This window comes from Natator depressus, chromosome 2, assembly GCF_965152275.1.
Source record: "Natator depressus isolate rNatDep1 chromosome 2, rNatDep2.hap1, whole genome shotgun sequence".
NCBI lineage: Eukaryota > Metazoa > Chordata > Testudines > Cheloniidae > Natator > Natator depressus.
The window spans coordinates 265,337,917-265,357,192 of NC_134235.1; the positions used below are offsets into that span (position 1 = coordinate 265,337,917).

General features: G+C 45.8%; 1 protein-coding gene across 9 annotated transcripts in view; it reads left to right on the forward strand.

The window, feature by feature from the left end:
• The window catches only part of SMARCD3 (SWI/SNF related BAF chromatin remodeling complex subunit D3), a 245,590-nt gene that overhangs the window by 166,773 nt on the left and 59,541 nt on the right, over positions 1 to 19,276 (forward strand). For all 9 annotated transcript variants that reach the window (XM_074946671.1, XM_074946669.1, XM_074946670.1 and 6 more), the window contains 2 exons: positions 6,834 to 6,929; positions 14,225 to 14,326. In XM_074946671.1, the coding sequence (XP_074802772.1) occupies positions 6,834 to 6,929; positions 14,225 to 14,326 (198 nt within the window). The remainder of the gene's footprint in view (positions 1 to 6,833; positions 6,930 to 14,224; positions 14,327 to 19,276) is intronic.

A 19,276-nucleotide genomic window follows, 5' to 3' on the forward strand; every position in this document is an offset into this window, starting at 1 on the left:
AACAGCCTAACAGCATGCAGGTCACACTCTGAGTGACTAAGTATAGCTGCAGCCCTGGTCCAGCAGCTCTGATCCCAGCAGCCTGCCAGACCACCCCAGTCACACTCTGGCTTCCACCAGCCTTAATTACTACTTGCAGGGTGACCCCAACACTCTCCCAGTCCTGAATTTTCTCCAAACATGTGTTCTGTGCTGTCCAGCCCTTTCCTTGACAGTTCAGATGTTAAAGGTCCGTTGCCCCTGTAAAGGGTCAATATTCAACAATTTGCTACTTTAATTGGCATTACCAAACAGTTCAGTTTAAACACAACACTGGATTGGTTTAAATTAAAAAATAAAACAAGTTTATTAATAAAAGAAGATGGGATTTTGAGTGAATTCGGGTATCAGGTATTAAACTCAGGAACGGTTACAAGAGAAATAAAGAAAGAACATGTCTTGGTAACTAAAACTCAACAAGCTAGACTTGGTTCAAGGTAACATCCTTACCACATGTTCCCAGCAACATGGCTGACCAATTTCTCAGGTCAGGATCTCCCTCCAAAGTCAAAGGGCGGGTTCCTTTTTTCTTCGTAGGTAGAAGAGAGATGATTTGGGGTATTTTTGCCCCTCACTTTTATAGTCCAGTCACCCTTTAAATTAGATCCTTCTGAAGATTACCCCTCCAAGCAAAGTTTATTCAAACAGTAAAGAAGGTGACATGGAGTCTGGTGGTGAAGGAGACTCTATGCTCTTTCTTCTCATAGAATCATAGAATATCAGCGTTGGAAGGGACCTCAGGAGGTCATCTAGTCCAATCCCCTGCTCAAAGTAGGACCAATCCCCAACTAAATCATCCCAGCCAGTCCTTTGTCAAGCCTGACCTTGAACACCTCTAAGGAAGGAGATTCCACCACCTCCCTAGGTAACGCATTCCAGTGCTTCACCACCCTCCTAGTGAAAAAGATTTTCCTAATATCCAACCTAAACCTCCCCCACTGCAACTTGAGACCATTACTTCTTGTTCTGTCATCTGCTACCACTGAGAACAGTCCAGATCCATCCTCTTTGGAACCCCCCTTCAGGTAGTTGAAAGCAGCTATCCAATCCCCCCTCATTCTTCTCTTCTGCAGACTAAACAATCCCAGTTCCCTCAGCCTCTCCTCATAAGTCATGTGCTCCAGCCCCCTAATCATTTTTGTTGTCCTCTGCTGGACTCTTTCCAATTTTTCCACATCCTTCTTGTAGTGTGGGGCCCAAAACTGGACACAGTACTCCAGGTGTGGCTTCACCGATGTTGAATAGAGGGGAATGATCATGTCCCTCGATCTGCTGGCAATGCCCCTACTTATACAGCCCAAAATGCCGTTAGCCTTCTTGGCAACAAGGGCACACTGCTGACTTATATTCAGCTTCTCATCCACTGTAACCCCTAGGTCCTTTTCTGCAGAACTTCTGCCTAGCCACTCGGTCCCTAGTCTGTAGCAGTGCATGGGATTCTTCCTTCCTAAGTGCAGGACTCTGCACTTGTCCTTGTTGAACCTCATCAGATTTCTTTTGGCCCAATCCTCTAATTTGTCTAGGGCCCTCTGTATCCTATCCCTACCCTCCAGCGTATCTACCTCTTCTCCCAGTTTAGTGTCATCTGCAAACTTGCTGAGGGTGCAATCCACGCCATCCTCCAGATCATTAATGAAGATATTGAACAAAACCGGCCCCAGGACCGACCCTTGGGGCACTCTGCTTGATACCGGCTGCCAACTAAACATGGAGCCATTGATCGCTATCCGTTGAGCCCGATGATCTAGCCAGCTTTCTATCCACCTTATAGTCCATTCATCCAGCCCATACTTCTTTAACATGCTTGCTCTCACTGTGTTTTCTGAAATGCTGATTTTCCTTGTCTCCCTGCCATTTCCCCCTTTGCTGTCATAGAATCATAGAATATCAGGGTTGGAAGGGACCTCAGGAGGTCATCTAGTCCAACCCTCTGCTCAAAGCAGGACCAATCCCTAATTAAATCATCCCAGCCAGGGCTTTGTCAAGCCTGACCTTAAAAACTTCTAAGGAAGGAGATTCTACCACCTCCCTAGGTAACGCATTCCAGTGCTTCACGACCCTCTTGGTGAAAAAGTTTTTCCTAATATCCAACCTAAACCTCCCCCACTGCAACTTGAGACCATTACTCCTTGTCCTGTCCTCTTCTACCACTGAGAATAGTCTAGAACCATCCTCTCTGGAACCACCTCTCAGGTAGTTGAAAGTAGCTATCAAATCCCCCCTCATTCTTCTCTTCTGCAGACTAAACAATCCCAGTTCCCTCAGCCTCTCCTCATAAGTCATGTGTTCCAGACCCCTAATCATTTTTGTTGCCCTTCGCTGGACTCTCTCCAATTTATCCACATCCTTCTTGTAGTGTGGGGCCCAAAACTGGACACAGTACTCCAGATGAGGCCTCACCAATGTCGAATAGAGGGGAACGATCACGTCCCTCGATCTGCTCGCTATGCCCCTACTTATACATCCCAAAATGCCATTGGCCTTCTTGGCAACAAGGGCACACTGCTGACTCATATCCAGCTTCTCGTCCACTGTCACCCCTAGGTCCTTTTCTGCAGAACTGCTGCCTAGCCATTCGGTCCCTAGTCTGTAGCGGTGCATTGGGTTCTTCCGTCCTAAGTGCAGGACCCTGCACTTATCCTTATTGAACCTCATCAGATTTCTTTTGGCCCAATCCTCCAATTTATCTAGGTCCCTCTGTATCCTATCCCTGCCCTCCAGCGTATCTACCACTCCTCCTAGTTTACTATCATCCGCAAATTTCCTGAGGGTGCAATCCACACCATCCTCCAGATCATTTATGAAGATACTGAACAAAACCGGCCCCAGGACCGACCCCTGGGGCACTCCACTTGATACCGGCTGCCAACTAGACATGGAGCCATTGATCACTACCCGTTGAGCCCGACAATCTAGCCAACTTTCTACCCACCTTATAGTGCATTCATCTAGCCCATACTTCTTTAACTTGCTGACAAGAATACTGTGGGAGACTGTGTCAAAAGCTTTGCGAAAGTCGAGGAATAACACGTCCACTGCTTCCCCTTCATCCACAGAACCAGTTATCTCATCATAGAAGGCAATTAGATTAGTCAGGCATGACTTTCCCTTGGTGAATCCATGCTGACTGTTCCTGATCACTTTCCTCTCGTCTAAGTGCTTCAGAATTGATTCCTTGAGGACATGCTCCATGATTTTTCCGGGGACTGAGGTGAGGCTGACTGGCCTGTAGTTCCCAGGATCCTCCTTCTTCCCTTTTTTAAAGATTGGCACTACATTAGCCTTTTTCCAGTCATCTGGGACTTCCCCTGTTCGCCACGAGTTTTCAGAGATAATGGCCAATGGCTCTGCAATCACAGCCGCCAATTCCTTTAGCACTCTCGGATGCAACTCGTCCGGCCCCATGGACTTGTGCACGTCCAGCTTTTCTAAATAGTCCCTAACCACCTCTTTCTCCACTGAGGGCTGGCCATCTACTCCCCATGCTGTGATGCCCAGCGCAGCAGTCTGGGAGCTGACCTTGTTCATGAAGACAGAGGCAAAAAAAGCATTGAGTACATTAGCTTTTTCCACATCCTCTGTCACTAGGTTGCCTCCCTCATTCAGTAAGGGGCCCACACTTTCCTTGGCTTTCTTCTTGTTGCTGTCCTGAGCATCCTGTTTATTATGTATATATAAATTGAGATAAACACACATTCCTCTGTTTAACAACTTTTGCCTAGTCGGGGCAATGTGGTTTTGAAAACGTGCTATTAATATCATGCAGGGGGATTTCATAACTTTACATATAATGTTGCTACATACGTGATATTACCAGCAAGTTATTAGTTTTCAAATGATACCTCACAAGACATATTTTGTAGAAAGATGATTACAATAGTGTGTAGGTTGTAAATAAAGGGGTGCTTTTGGTCACACTGTCCCTGTCCCTAAAGAGCTTACAATCTAAGTATGTGATGAGAGGCAACAGGTGGGAAACACAAGCAAATGTAAAGGAGTACTTGTGGCACCTTAGAGACTAACAAATTTATTTGAGCATAAGCTTTCGTGAGCTACAGCTCACTTCATCGGATGCATTCAGTGGAAAATACAGTGGGGAGATTTATATACACAGAGAACATGAAACAATGGGTGTTACCATACACACTCTAATGAGAGTGATCAGTTAAGGTGAGCTATTACCAGCGGGGGGAACCTTTTGTTGTGATAATCAAGGTGGGCCATTTCCAGCAGTTGACTAGAACGTCTGAGAAACAGTGTGGTGGAGGGGAGGAATAGTTTTACATTGTGTAATGACCCATCCACTCCCAGTCTTTATTCAAGCCTAAATTAATTGTATCCAGTTTGCAAATTAATTCAAATTCAGCAGTCTCTCATTGGAGTCTGTTTTTGAAGTTTTTTTATCGAAGAATTGCCACTTTTAGGTCTGTAATCGAGTGACCAGAGAGACTGAAGTGTTCTCCAACTGGTTTTTGAATGTTATAATTCTTGACGTCTGATTTGTGTCCATTTATTCTTTTACGTAGAGACTGTCCAGTTTGGCCAATGTACATGGCAGAGGGGCATTGCTGGCACATGATGGCATATATCACATTGATAGATGTGCAGATGAACGAGCCTCTGACAGTGTAGCTGATGTGATTAGGCCCTGAATAGATAGGTGGACACAGTTGGCAACGGGCTTTGTTGCAAGGATAGGTTCCTGGGTTAGTGGTTCTGTTGTGTGGTGTGTGGTTGCTGGTGAAGATTTGCTTCAGGTTAGGGGGCTGTCTGTATGCAAGGACTGGCCTGTCTCCCAAGTTCTGTGAGAGTGATGGGTCATCCTTCAGGATAGGTTGTAGATCCTTGATGATGCGTTGGAGAGGTTTTAGTTGGGGGCTGAAGGTGATGGCTAGTGGCGTTCTGGTCTTTTCTTTGTTGGGCCTGTCCTGTAGTAGGTAACTTCTGGGTACGCTTCTGGCTCTGTCAGTCTGTTTCTTCCCTTCAGCAGGTGGGTATTGTAGTTGTAAGAACGCTTGATAGAGATCTTGTAGGTGTTTGTCTCTGTCTGAGGGGTTGGAGCAAATGTGGTTGTATTGTACAGCTTGGATGTAGACAATGGATCATGTGGTGTGGTCTGGAGGAAAGCTGGAGGCATGTAGGTAGGCATAGCGGTCAGTAGGTTTCCGGTATAGGGTGGTGTTTATGTGCCCATCGCTTATTAGCACCGTAGAGTCCAGGAAGTGGATCTCTTGTGTGGACTGGTCCAGACTGAGGTTGATGGTGGGATGGAACTTGTTGAAATCACGGTGGAATTCCTCAAGGGCTTCTTTTCCATGGGTTCAGATGATGAAGATGTTATCAATGTAGTGCAAGTAGAGTAGGGGCGTTAGGGGACGAGAGCTGTCAGCTCTAAGTCAGCCATAAAAATGTTGGCATACTGTGGGGCCATGCAGGTACCCATAGCAGTGACGCTGATTTGAAGGTATACATTGTCCCCAAATGTGAAATAGTTATGAGTGAGGACAAAGTCACAAAGTACAGCCACCAGGTTTGCCGTGACATTATCAGGGATATTGTTCCTGACGGCTTGTAGTCCATCTTTTGTGTGTAATGTTGGTATAGAGCGCTTCTGCATCCATAGTGGCTTGGATGGTGTTTTCAGGAAGATCACCGTTGGATTGTAGTTTCCTCAGGAAGTCAGTGGTGTCTTGAAGATAGCTGGGAGTGCTGGTAGCGTAGGGCCTGAGGAGGGAGTCTACATAGCCAGACAATCGTGCTGTCAGGGTGCCAATGCCTGAGATGATGGGGCATCCAGGATTTCCAGGTTTATGGATCTTGGGTAGCAGATAGAATACCCCTGGTCGGGGTTCCAGGGGTGTGTCTATGCGGATTTGTTCTTGTGCTTTTTCAGGGAGTTTCTTGAGCAAATGGTGTGCTGCTGGAAATGGCCCATCTTGATTATCACTACAAAAGGTTCCCCCCCGCCCCGCTCTCCTGCTGGTAATAGCTCACCTTACCTGATCACTCTCGTTACAGTGTGTATGGTAACACCCATTGTTTCATGTTCTCTGTGTATATAAATCTCCCCACTGTATTTTCCACTGAATGCATCTGATGAAGTGAGCTGTAGCTCACGAAAGCTTATGCTCAAATAAATGTGTTAGTCTCTAAGGTGCCACGAGTACTCCTTTTCTTTTTGTGGATACAGACTAACACAGCTGCTACTCTGAAACAAGGAAATGTGTGGAGGAGAAGATAATAGTGAAACAATCACCATTACTGTAATAAGCAGCAGATGCTGCACAGCAACTGTCAAACCATGGTATGTTTCTGGGAGGGACAGGGTGAGACTTCGACATGCTGACCACCAATGAAATAGCAAAGCAAAATTTAAATCTGACAAAAGGAAATATTTTTTGTACTGTGCGTGATTAACCTGTGGAGCTCACTGCCACAAGATATAAATGAGGCCCTGTGCTTTTTCAGATAAAAAAAAAAAAAAAAGAATATCCATCCCTACAATAGATGGGATAAACTATCTTACTCCAGGGTACAAGCCAAAGTTCTCTGACAGGGTTACAGGGAATCTTCCCCCATGGACAGGTAATTCCACAATTGCCCACTATCAGGTTTCTTTCACCTTCCTCAGAAGTAGCTGGTACTGGCCATTCTCAGAGACAGAGACTGGACTAGATGGACCTTGAATCCAATCCAGTCTGGGAATTCATGTTCCGGACGAGGAGGCACAAAGTTAGCAGTAAGCCCAGGCTGAGGTGCGTTCTTTGACATTTCTCTGTTTTCTGATTTTACAGATCAGCAAACAGAAGCGGAAGTTTTCCTCCTTCTTTAAAAGTTTGGTCATTGAGCTGGACAAAGATCTTTATGGACCTGACAATCATCTGGTGGAGGTAGGAGGCTCACGCAACCCTGACACACAACCCTGCTTCTATTGCAACTCAACAATTATGTACACTCTTAATTCCTCCTCCCATGTTTACTTTCATTGACTCTTTCTGCTGGGATGTTTGTGGCCTTACAAGTGGCTTCTCAGAGAGGTGTTCTCTCAGGGATATGAAAGAGATTTGCCATACATAGTATTTATGACTGTAGTGCTTAAATAATCTTCATTCAGGCATCGTAAGCAACAAAGCCATGGCTTTGAGAAGGAAGACTTTGGTGTTGGAATTTTACTGATGCTGAGGCTGATGCCCTTTTATAAGGAGCCAGTCGGTGTGGATCTTTCATCTTTACTGTGAGTTCTGGATCAAGGAACTTACATGATGTATTGGCTAATGAAGATAAGAACTTTAAAAAGTTGTGAATAAGCATCGATTTCAAAATGATAGTATTGTAAGTGCCACGTTTTATTTTTAAATTCAGCACTGTGTGAAGTCCTTCCTAGTGTGTGTGTGTACTGTATATATATATGTGTGTGAAAAATTTTGTGTAGAAATTTTTGTGGCCATGTTATGGTTCCAGTTTTAAATATTAGTTTTGTTTATGAATATATAAACTCTGTTATATATTACGATTGCATCTACATTCAGCAGCTGAGGGAAGGGCATTATGCAAGTCCATGAGGGAATTAGGCAGTCCATGCTGCTGGGTGTAGCCTACAAGTGTATGTATGGCCTATATCTTTTAACTGGCCACAGCAGCAAAAGAGGGAGTCACAAAGGTAGCACATCTGAGCACTTTGCATCTGAAATTATTGAGCTTTACTTAAAGATGGCAAACAAGGTCAAAACCACTGGCTGTACTATTGGATTTGTAGATGAAGCTTGTTCTTGCCATCTAGTATGCCACCTGGAGGTGATATTGAGGTTTCATAGGGAAATTGAGCTGATATGGTGGCTCAGTGGATTAAATACATTTTCCAGTGAGGGTACATGTAGCATGTCTTGCACCTTAAGGAGTAGATTCCGCAAGGTGACGTATCACCTGATGTCATGGGGCGGTGTTGAACAGTACCAACAGCCAGGCCTGTTGGTTGGTTGGTCTCCTTAGTACTTGTGGCACCTTAGAGACTAACAAATTTATTTGAACATAAGCTTTTGTGGGCTTCATCAGATGCATAGAATGGAACATATAGTAAGAAGATATATATACATACAGAGAACATGAAAAGGTGGAAGTTGCCATACCAACTCTAAGAGGCTAATTAATTAAGATGAGCTATTATCAGCAAGAGAAAAAAACTTTTATAGTGGTAATCAAGATGGCCCATTTCAGACAGTTGACAAGGTGTGAGAATACTTAACATGGGGAAATAGATTCAATTTGTGTAATGACCCAGCCACTCCCAGTCTCTGTTCAAGCCCAAGTTAATGGTATCTAGTTTGCAAATTAATTCTAGTTCAGCAGTTTCTCGTTGGAGTCTGTTTTTGAAGCTTTTCTGTTGCAAAATTGCCACCTTTAAGTCTGTTACTGAGTGACCAGAGAGGTTGAAGTGTTCTCCTACTGGTTTTTGAATGTTATGATTCCTGATACAGAAGGACCTAGACAAATTGGAGGATTGGGCCAAAAGAAATCTGATGAGGTTCAATAAGGATAAGTGCAGGGTCCTGCACTTAGGATGGAAGAATCCAATGCACCGCTACAGACTAGGGACCGAATGGCTAGGCAGCAGTTCTGCGGAAAAGGACCTAGGGGTGACAGTGGACGAGAAGCTGGATATGAGTCAACAGTGTGCCCTTGTTGCCAAGAAGGCCAATGGCATTTTGGGATGTATAAGTAGGGGCATAGCCAGCAGATCGAGGGATGTGATCGTTCCCCTCTATTCGACACTGGTGAGGCCTCATCTGGAGTACTGTGTCCAGTTTTGGGCCCCACACTACAAGAAGGATGTGGATAAATTGGAGAGAGTCCAGCGAAGGGCAACAAAAATGATTAGGGGTCTAGAGCACATGACTTATGAGGAGAGGCTGAGGGAGCTGGGATTGTTTAGTCTGCAGAAGAGAAGAATGAGGGGGGATTTGATAGCTCCTTTCAACTACCTGAAAGGGGGTTCCAAAGAGGATGGCTCTAGACTGTTCTCAATGGTAGCAGATGACAGAACGAGGAGTAATGGTCTCAAGTTGCAATGGGGGAGGTTTAGATTGGATATTAGGAAAAACTTTTTCACTAAGAGGGTGGTGAAACACTGGAATGCGTTACCTAGGGAGGTGGTAGAATCTCCTTCCTTAGAGGTTTTTAAGGTCAGGCTTGACAAAGCCCTGGCTGGGATGATTTAACTGGGAATTGGTCCTGCTTCGAGCAGGGGGTTGGACTAGATGACCTTCTGGGGTCCCTTCCAACCCTGATATTCTATGATTCTATGATTCTATGATGTCTGATTTGTGTCCATTTATTCTTTTGCGTAGAGACTGTCTGGTTTGGCCAATGTACATGGCAGAGGGGCATTGCTGGCACATGATGGCATATATCACATTGGTAGATGTGCAGGTGAACGAGCCCCTGATGGTGTGGCTGATGTGATTAGGTCCTATGATGGTGTCACTTGAATAGATATGTGGACAGAGTTGGCATCAGGCTTTGTTGCAAGGATAGGTTCCTGGGTTAGTGTTTTTGTTGTGTGGTGTGTGGTTGCTGATGCGTATTTGCTTCAGGTTAGGGGGCTGTCTGTAAGCAAGGACTGGCCTGTCTCCCAAGATCTGTGAGAGTGATGGGTCATCCTTCAGGATAGGTTGTAGATCTTTGATGATGCGCTGGAGAGGTTTTAGTTGGGGGCCAAAGGTGATGGCAAGTGGCGTTCTGTTATTGTCTTTGTTGAGCCTGTCCTGTAGTAGCTAGTCCTCTGTGAAAAGAGCTGGGCCACGCTGGGGAGCAATACTCTGCTACAGAATAGCACAAGGCAGGTACAAAGTTTCTTAGTGTCTCCACATTGGCGCCCCAGGTAGAACCAGCTAGTTTGCTGATCAGATTATTACCTTTTTTTTTTTAATTTCCATTGAAAATAAACTTTGTTAATGAAACATACATGTAGTGACTAGGACTGTCAAGCGATTAAAAAAATAAATCGTGATTAATCACATAATTAAAAAAAATCACAATTAATCACCCTGCTAATAAAAGAATACCATTTATTTAAATATTTTTGGATGTTTTCTACATTTTCAAATATATTTATTTTAATTATAACACAGAATATAAAGTGTACAGTGCTCATTTTATATTTATTTTTTATTACAAATATTTGCACTTTAAAAAAGAAAAATAATATTTTTCAGTTGCCCCATTGCAACTGTAGTGCAATCTCTTTATCATAAAAGTTGAACTTACAAAGGTAGAATTATGTACAAAAAATAACTGCAATCAAAAATAAAACAATGTAAAACTTTAGAGCTTACAAGTCCCCTCAGTCCTACTTCAGCCAATCCCTCAGACAAACAAGTTTGGTTACAATTTGCAGGAGATAACGCTGCCCGCTTCTTGTTTACAATGTCACCAGAAAGTGAGAACAGGCGTTCTCATGGCACTGTTGTAGCTGGTGTCGCAAGATATTTACGTGCCAGATGCGCTAAAGATTCATATGTTCATTCATACTTCAACCACCATTCCAGAGGACATGCGTCCATGCTGATGACGAGTTCTACTCGATAACAGTCCAAAGCAGAGCAGACTGACGCGTGTTCATTTTCATCATCTGAGTCAGATGCCACTAGCAGAAGGTTGATTTTCTTTTTTGGTGGTTCGGGTTCTGTAGTTTCTGCATCAGAGTGTTGCTCTTTTAAGACTTCTGAAAGCATTCTCCACACCTCGTCCCGCTCAGATTTTGGACAGCACTTCAGATTCTTAAATCTTGGGTCGTGTGCTGTAGCTATTTTTAGAAATCTCACATTGGTACCTTCTTTGCATTTTGTCAAATCTGCTGTGAAAGTGTTTTTAAAACGAACATGTGCTGGGTCACCATCCAAGATTGCTGTAACATGAAATATATGGCAGAATGTGGGTAAAACAGAACAGGAGACATACAGTTCTCCCCGAAGTCACAAATTTAATTAATGCATTATTTTTTTAACAAGCATCATCAGTGTGGAAGCATGTCCTCTAGAATGGTGGCCGAAGCGTGAAGGGGCATACGAATGTTTAACATATCTGGCACGTTAATACCTTGCAACGCTGGCTACAAAAGTGCCATGCAAATGCCTGTTCTCACTTTAAGGTGATGTAAATAAGAAGCAGGCAGCAGTATCTCCTGTAAAAGTAAATAAACTTGTTTGTCTTAGTGATTGGCTGAACAAGAAGTAGGACTGAGTGGACTTGTATGCTCTGAAGTTTTAAATTGTTTTGTTTTTGAGTTCAGTTATGTATCAAAAAAAATCTACATTTGTAAATTGCACTTTCAGGACAAAGAGATTGCACTACAGTACTTGTATGAGGTGAATTGAAAAATACTATTTCATCATTTTTATAGTGCAAATATTTGTAATTGAAAATAATATAAAGTGAGCACTGAACACTTTGTATTCTGTGTTGTAATAGAAACCAATATATTTGCAAATGTAGAAAAACATCCAAAAATATTTAATAAATTTCAATTGGTATTCTATTGTTTAAAAGTGTGATTAATCATGATTAATTTTTTTGAGTTAATCGCGTGAGTTAACTGTGATTAATTGACAGCCCTGGTAGTGACAAATATAACTGTGTAGTAGAGTATGTGAGGTTGTGTAATAGTCCTCACTTGGGGTCTGGTTGGGGAGTGTGGCCTAGTGGTCACGGCTGCAATCCCTGACTGCCTGGGCCCTCCCACTCCACTGGGCTCCGACCCAGGGCCCTTTGGGCTACCAGTGTTCTGGCAACCAAGGCTGCTTAAAGCTGTCCTCCCTGGGCCACTTCCTCTCGTGCCCTTCCTTCATAGAATCATAGAATATCAGGGTTGGAAGGGACCTCAGGAGGTCATCTAGTCCAACCCCCTGCTCAAAGCAGGACCAATCCCCAATCAAATCATCCCAGCCAAGGCTTTGTCAAGCCTGACCTTAAAAACTTCCAAGGAAGGAGATTCTACCACCTCCCTAGGTAACGCATTCCAGTGTTTCACCACCCTCCTAGTGAAAAAGTTTTTCCTAGTATCCAACCTAAACCTCCCCCACTGCAACTTGAGACCATTACTCCTTGTCCTGTCCTCTTCTACCACTGAGAATAGTCTAGAACCATCCTCTCTGGAACCACCTCTCAGGTAGTTGAAAGCACCTATCAAATCCCCCCTCATTCTTCTCTTCCACAGACTAAACAATCCCAGTTCCCTCAGCCTCTCCTCATAAGTCATGTGTTCCAGACCCCTAATCATTTTTGTTGCCCTTTGCTGAACTCTCTCCAATTTATCCACATCCTTCTTGTAGTGTGGGGCCCAAAACTGGACACAGTACTCCAGATGAGGCCTCACCAATGTCGAATAGAGGGGAACGATCACGTCCCTCGATCTGCTCGCTATGCCCCTACTTATACATCCCAAAATGCCATTGGCCTTCTTGGCAACAAGGGCACACTGCTGACTCATATCCAGCTTCTCGTCCACTGTAACTCCTAGGTCCTTTTCCGCAGAACTGCTGCCTAGCCATTCGCTCCCCTCCTCCCCTCCCCAAGGTCAGCTTAGTTCAAGACTTTCCCCTGTTAGGGAAGTCCAAGCAAAATAAGTAAGAAGTTACCAATGTCCAGGGTCCACAGGCAGAGGAGAGGGGGATACTTCCCTTTCTGATTATCTCTGGGGTGGGTCCTCCCTTCCCTCAGAGAGAGCCCCTTTGGGCAGCTGTGTCAGAGCCTTTAGGCTTCCCTCTGCACTTATGTGTGCTGCTGGAGCTGTGGGCTGCAAGTCTGCTCTCTTCCAGCTCTGCCCCCCAAATGAACTATTTCCCTCCCTTTTAATGCCTCCAACGGATGGAGCATTTGCTACAGGTGTGGCGGGGCGAGGCTGTCTGAGCTCAAAATAATCCCTTAATCCCTTGTTGCACACTATGGGGGTTGTATACCCCAGCACAGATTGTCTAAAAAATTCCAGTTTGCAGTATATATTGTGCTATCCAACAAATAACATACACTGATATAAAGAGAGATTGTATTTTAAGGCATATGAACAAGAGGGAGAGTTGGAATTTTCTAACTTCAGAGGTAGGGTTGCCAAATTCCTAATCATACAAAACTGAACACTCTTGCCCCACCCCGGCCCTGCCCCTTCCCTGAGGCTCCTTCCCTGCCCTGCCTCTTCTCTGAGGCCCCACCCCCTGCTCACTCCATTCTCCCTTCCTCAGTCGTTCACTCTCCCGCACCCTCACTCACTTGCTCATTTTCACAAGACTGGGGCAGGGGATGTGGGCTCTGGGGTGCAGCCAGAAATGAGGGGTTCAGGGTGCATAACAGGGCTCAGGGCTGGGGCAGAGGGGTTAGAGTGCGGGGGCAGTGAGGGTTCTGGCTGGGCGTGCGGGCTCTGGGGTGGGGCCAGGGATGAGGAATTTGGGGTGCAGGAGGGGGCTCTGTGTTGGGGGTTGCAGCAGAAGGGCTTGGAGTGTGGGAGGAGGCTCTGGGATGGGGCAGTGGGTTGGGGTGCAGGGGAGTGAGGGCTCTAGCTGGGGAGTGTGGGCTCTGGTGGGGGGCAGTGTCTGAGGGGTTGGTATGCGGGAGGGGGCTCAGGGCTAGGGCAGAGGTTTGGGGTGCAGGATGGGGGTGAGGGTTCCGGCAGGGGGCTCAGGGCTGGGGTGTGGGCTTAGGCGGCTCCCGGAAGTGTCCAATATGTCCCTGTGGCCCCAAGGCACAGGGGCAGCCAGGGGGCTCTGCGCACTTCCCTCGCCCACAGGTGCCGCCTCCGCAGCTCCCATTGGCCGCAGTTCCCAGCCAATGGGAGCTGCAGAGCTGGCGCTCGGGGCGGGGGCAATGCACGGAGCCTCACTGGTCGCCCTTGCACCTAGGAGCCGGAGGGACATGCTGCTGCTTCTGGGAGCCACGTGGAGCCAGGGCAGGCAGGGAATGGCCTGGTCAGAGGTGCTTACCGGAGCTGCCAGGTTCCCTTTTCAACCAGGTATTCCAGTCAAAAACTGGACACCTGGCAATACTGTTCGGACGGTGTGATTTCAGAATCTTACTGTTGAACTAATGATAATTTTTGCATGAAATACTATGTATACACACCCAAAACAACACAATCTCCCAGGTCAGACAGAGGCAAATTGAGACTGACCCTCTTCCTGTTTTGTTTCTCCTCTGGCAGTGGCACAGAACTCCCACTACCCAGGAGACTGATGGCTTCCAGGTGAAGAGGCCTGGTGATGTGAGTGTGCGGTGCACACTTCTCCTCATGTTGGATTACCAGGTCAGTGCATTGAGCTTGGCAAGGTTGTTGCTGACACAGAACACAAACAACAGGATACAGTACATCACCAGGGAGTCACCCTGTCACATACACCAAGAAATCATTTCCAGCTGTCATTTCTGTGATTCTGAGTGATGGAATTTTTAGAAAGGACAGCTTTTGCTGTATTCCTTTTTCAATTGGTGGAGGAGGTAAATGTCATAAATGTACAATATCATGGGCTATATTCATAGATTACAAGGTCGGAAGGGACCAATGGGATCATCTCTTTTGATCTCCTGTATAAGACAGGCCATAGGACTTCTTTGAATTAATTCCTGTTTGATCTGTAGCCTATCTTTTATAAAAAAAAAAAAAATCCAGTCTTGGTTTAAAAATTGCCAGTGATGCGGAATCCACAGGATCATTGGTAAATTGTTCCATTGGTTAATTACCCTCACTGTTAAAAATGGATGCCTTATTTCCAGTCTGAATTTGTCTAGCTTCAACTTCCGTATTATAATTTTATTTGCTAGACCGAAGAGCCTACTATCAAATATTTGTTCCCTATGTAGGTACTTATAGACGGTGATCAAGTCACCTCTTAACCTTCTCTTTGTTAAGCTAAACAGATGGAGCTCCTTGAGTCTGTCACTATAAAGTATGTTTTCTAAGCCTTTAATCATTGTCATGGCTCTTCTTTGAACCCTTACCAATTTATCAACATCCTCATTGAATTGTGGACACCGGAACTAGACATGCTATTCCAGCAGCAGTTGCACCAATGCCAAATACAGAGGTAAAATAATCTCTCTACTCCTACTCGAAATCAGTGCTCCCTCTAATTTTTTCCACCCATGTGCGGAATGAATTTTGTTATGTGCACCAATATGGAGGTGATGTGTGTTCGGAGTGTGGGAGGGGGCTCAGGGCTGGGGCAGAGGGTTGGGTGCAGGGGTGTGAAGGCTCCTGTTGGGGATGCAGGCTCTGGGGTGGGGTCGGGGATGAGGGTCTCAGGGCTGGGGCAGAGGGTTGCAGGGAGTGAGGGCTCCGGCTGGGGGTGCAGGCTCTGGGGTGGGGCCGGGGATGAGGAGTTTGGGGTGCAGGAGGGTGCTCTGGGGCTACGGTGGGGAGAGAGGACTCCCCCCATCTCTCTCTCCCTACAGGAGTTCCGGGGCTGGGGCTGCAGGATAGGTGCCCCTTCCCCGGCCCCAGCATGTCCAGGCCGGAGCTGGGTTTGGGCTGTGGGAGGGGCGCCCTCGCCATGCCTGGATCTGGGGAGGGGCACCCTGGCCGGGCCTGGGGCCGGGCTGGGCCGCTCCAGCCGCACCTGGATCCACACCTGACTGAGCCATGCCTAGGCTTGCGCCTGAGTCCATGCCGCCCCGGCCACAGGTGGGTCTGGGCCAGGCTGTGCCGCTCTGGCCGCAGCAGGTCAGGACCACAGCAAAGTTGGGGCCAGCGGATGGGCGCCGCAGCAGGTCCGAGCTGTCCCGGCCGCAGTAGGTTGGGGGCTGGGCTAGGTTGGGGATGGGGGAGGGGCTCCCCTCCCCCGGGCTGTCCCCGGCTGCAGCAGGTCCCTGGGCTGGTTCCCTAAGCGCCTGTGTGGCGCTAAATAGGCTGCTGCGTAGACATGCAGCTTACAGGGAACTGAGCTCGAAATACTCCTGTTTATGCATCTAAGGATCGGGTTAGCCATTTTGGCCACAGTGCTGCACTGGTAGCTTATCTTCAGCTGATTGTCCACTATGACCCCCAAATCTTTTTCAGAGTTACTGCATCTCAGCATAGAGTCCCCCATCTTGTAAATATGGTCTACATTCTTTGTTTCTAGATATATACATTAACATTTGGCCCTTGCACCTGTTCAAGCTGCATCATCAAGGGTAGGAAGAGGTTCTTGTTTTTTGGTGCTGTTAGCTCTATGGATGCTCTTATTTGTGTTTGGGAGCAGCTTATTATGGTTTAGTTTAAATTTGTTGCCTAACTGCCTTATTACCAAATAAGAGAGAGGGTCCACATAGCCTTTTGCAACAGTTCAACCAAGTCAATGTAAAAAATAAAAATACTGACAGGATCTATTTTCCATAAACCTATGTTGATTGGAATTAATTATATTACCCTCCTTTAATTCTTTATTAACCAAGTTATTTATTAGCTATGTAAATGGTGATACTAATTCAAGTTAGTCCCTCAAGGGGGAAAAGTGCCTCAATAGTGTAACTTTCTTATTGGTGCAATTTTTTTCGTAAATCTATCTAGTCACCAAAAAAGTAGCAGGAGTGAGACAAGCTGAAAATGTGGCCTGGTAAATGTATATAGGTTTGTGCTCTCAGGTAGGTAGATTGGTCAATGGAAGAATTCCCCATGTCACACAGAGACCCCTTGGTAAAGGGTCCCCTGTTGTTTGCAAACAGTTCACTTCAGACCTGAAAAACTCATTACACCAAACATGTCTTACAGGCTGTTTATTCATAAAGATATAATGTAAGATATCTGCAGAAAGCTCATAACCTGTCAAAACTTAATCATTGCAGATGATACCACGCTGAGAGGGGTTGCAAGTGCTTTTGAGAATGAATTAAAATTCAAAATGATCTGGACAAACTGAAGAAATGGTCTGAAGTAAATAGGATGAAATTCAATAAGGACAAATGCAAAGTACTCCACTTAGGAAGGAACAATCAGTTGCACACATACAAAATGGGAAATGACTGCCTAGAAAGGAGTAACGCAGAAAGGGATCTAGTGGTCATAGTGGATCACAAGCTAAGTATTAGTCAACAGTGTAACACTGTTGCAAAAAAAGTGAACACTCTGGGATGTATTAGCAGGAGTGTTGTAAGCAAGACATGAGGAGTAATTTTTTCGCTCTACGAAGTGCTGATTAAACCTCAGTTGGGGTATTGTGTCCAGTTCTGGGTGCCACATTTCAGGAAGGATGTGGACAAATTGGAGAAAGTACAGAGAAGAGCAACAAAAATGATTAAAGGCCTAGAAAACATGACCTGTGAGGGAAGATTGAAAAAATTGCGTTTGTTTAGTCTGGAAAAGAGAAGACTGAGGGGGGACATAACAGTTTTCAAGTCTGTAAAAGATTGTTACAAGGAGGAGGGAGAAAAATTGTTTTTCTTAACCTCTGAGGATAGGACAAGAAGCAATGGGCTTAAATGGCAGCAAGGGCAGTTTAGTCTGGACATTAGGAAAAACTTCCTGACTGTCAGGATGTTAAGCACTGGAATAAATTACCCAAGGAAGTTGTGGAATCTTGATCATTGGAGATTTTTAAGAGCAGGTTAGACAAACACCTGTCAGGAATGGTCTAGATAATACTTAGTCTTTCCATGAGTGAAGGGGACTGGACTAGATGACCTCTTGGGGTCCCTTTCAGTCCTACGATTCTATGATTGCAAGATGTGTGTATGGATAATATTTAAGGAATAATGTATTTATATTGAAAGTATGCTTTATGGACTTGGAATAGAAATCAGTCACCAGGAGATAATGTGTCTTCTTGATTCCCCATTCAAGCAAGAAGGAGATGTCACCCCTTCCTAGTCAGCCAGTGAGGTAATACAAAGTTCTATGGTCTACTCTTGCCACTTCTCAGAACAATCAATGGAAAACCACCAGAGACAACAATAAACAATTGAAACCACTTTGAGGTAGAAAAGGAACTCTGCAACAGGGCAGGGGTTTGCCCTGCCTGTGAATAGAAACAAAAGACTGTTTTCATTGTAAGAATGTGTTTAGAAAGGCACTCTGGATTCATTCACTGAGGAAAACCCCAGGCGGAGGGGGGTGTTTTCTTGAACGTTTGGATCCTAGTTATTGAGAAACCAGCCATCTTTGCAAGAGACTGAACTTTGGGGGCAAATCTACTTTGTTAGATAGGAAAGATAACTATTGATAAGTGTAGACCCAGTTTCAAAGTTTTATAGTTTTGTTGTGTACTATAACCACTTGTTCTTCGAGTGTTTGTTCATGTCAGTTCCAAACAGATGTGTGCGCACACACGTGCACAGTAACCAGAAGATTTTTCCCCTTCCTCTTCTCTTGCTTTGGCAAGCGGATTAGCAGTGCTTTATAAGCTGTACATAGTTAGTTTCCAGTAGTTAGTATAGTTTAATAGTTCTTTATATGTTTCAGTTATAGGGGGGTTCCCATTTGTTACGGGGGCATGCTACAATCCCCGAGCTTTAAGACTTGACAGATCTGTGCGAAGCGCATGCCAAAAAGTGACCTCCACACCTCCTGCTTATGGTGCCTGAGTGAGGGTCACGAGAAAGACCGCTGCAAGATCTGTCGGGAATTCCAACTGAGAACTATTAAGGAGAGGCAGCAGCATCTCAAAATTCTCCTTATGGAGGCAGGTCTCTGACCTCAGTCAAACCCAGGCACCCGGGATCCTGTTCCCAGCACATCGTCTTCGGCGCGAAGCGCTCCGGCGCTGTCTTTGAAGGATCTGGTGCTGAAGAAAGATGCTCACAAGGAGGCTGGGCACCGTCATGGAGCCTCTCGGGGACAGTCCAGCCTTCAGCACTGGTCCCAATTGCTGGTGCAGAAGAAAAAGAGGTCGGAGAGAGGCTGATCTCCCTCGGCAAGACCCAGGGACAGCCACCAGTGGCACCTCTGTCAGGCCACGGCTCGGGAACTCAGAGTGGGGCCCAAGAGAGGCATCAAGTCTGGGCCAGTCTCGCTCACCACTCGCATCAGAGCATCTACCGCTCTTGTCCACCCCAGAGGCTTTTGAGGTGGTGCAGGACCTGCTGAGACTCATGGCACTGTTCTCGCTGCTGAGACAGGAGAGCATCCCGGCACCACAGGTTCCATCCCAACCCTCCGAGCAGTCTAAGGGAAAGCTGGCGTTGATGGCACACCAATCCCCATCACCTCGGCACCCTTCTACTCCAACACCATCCAGGGAGTGCAGTCGGTCCCCTGCTTCTCGACGGTCTACCTCGAGAGGAG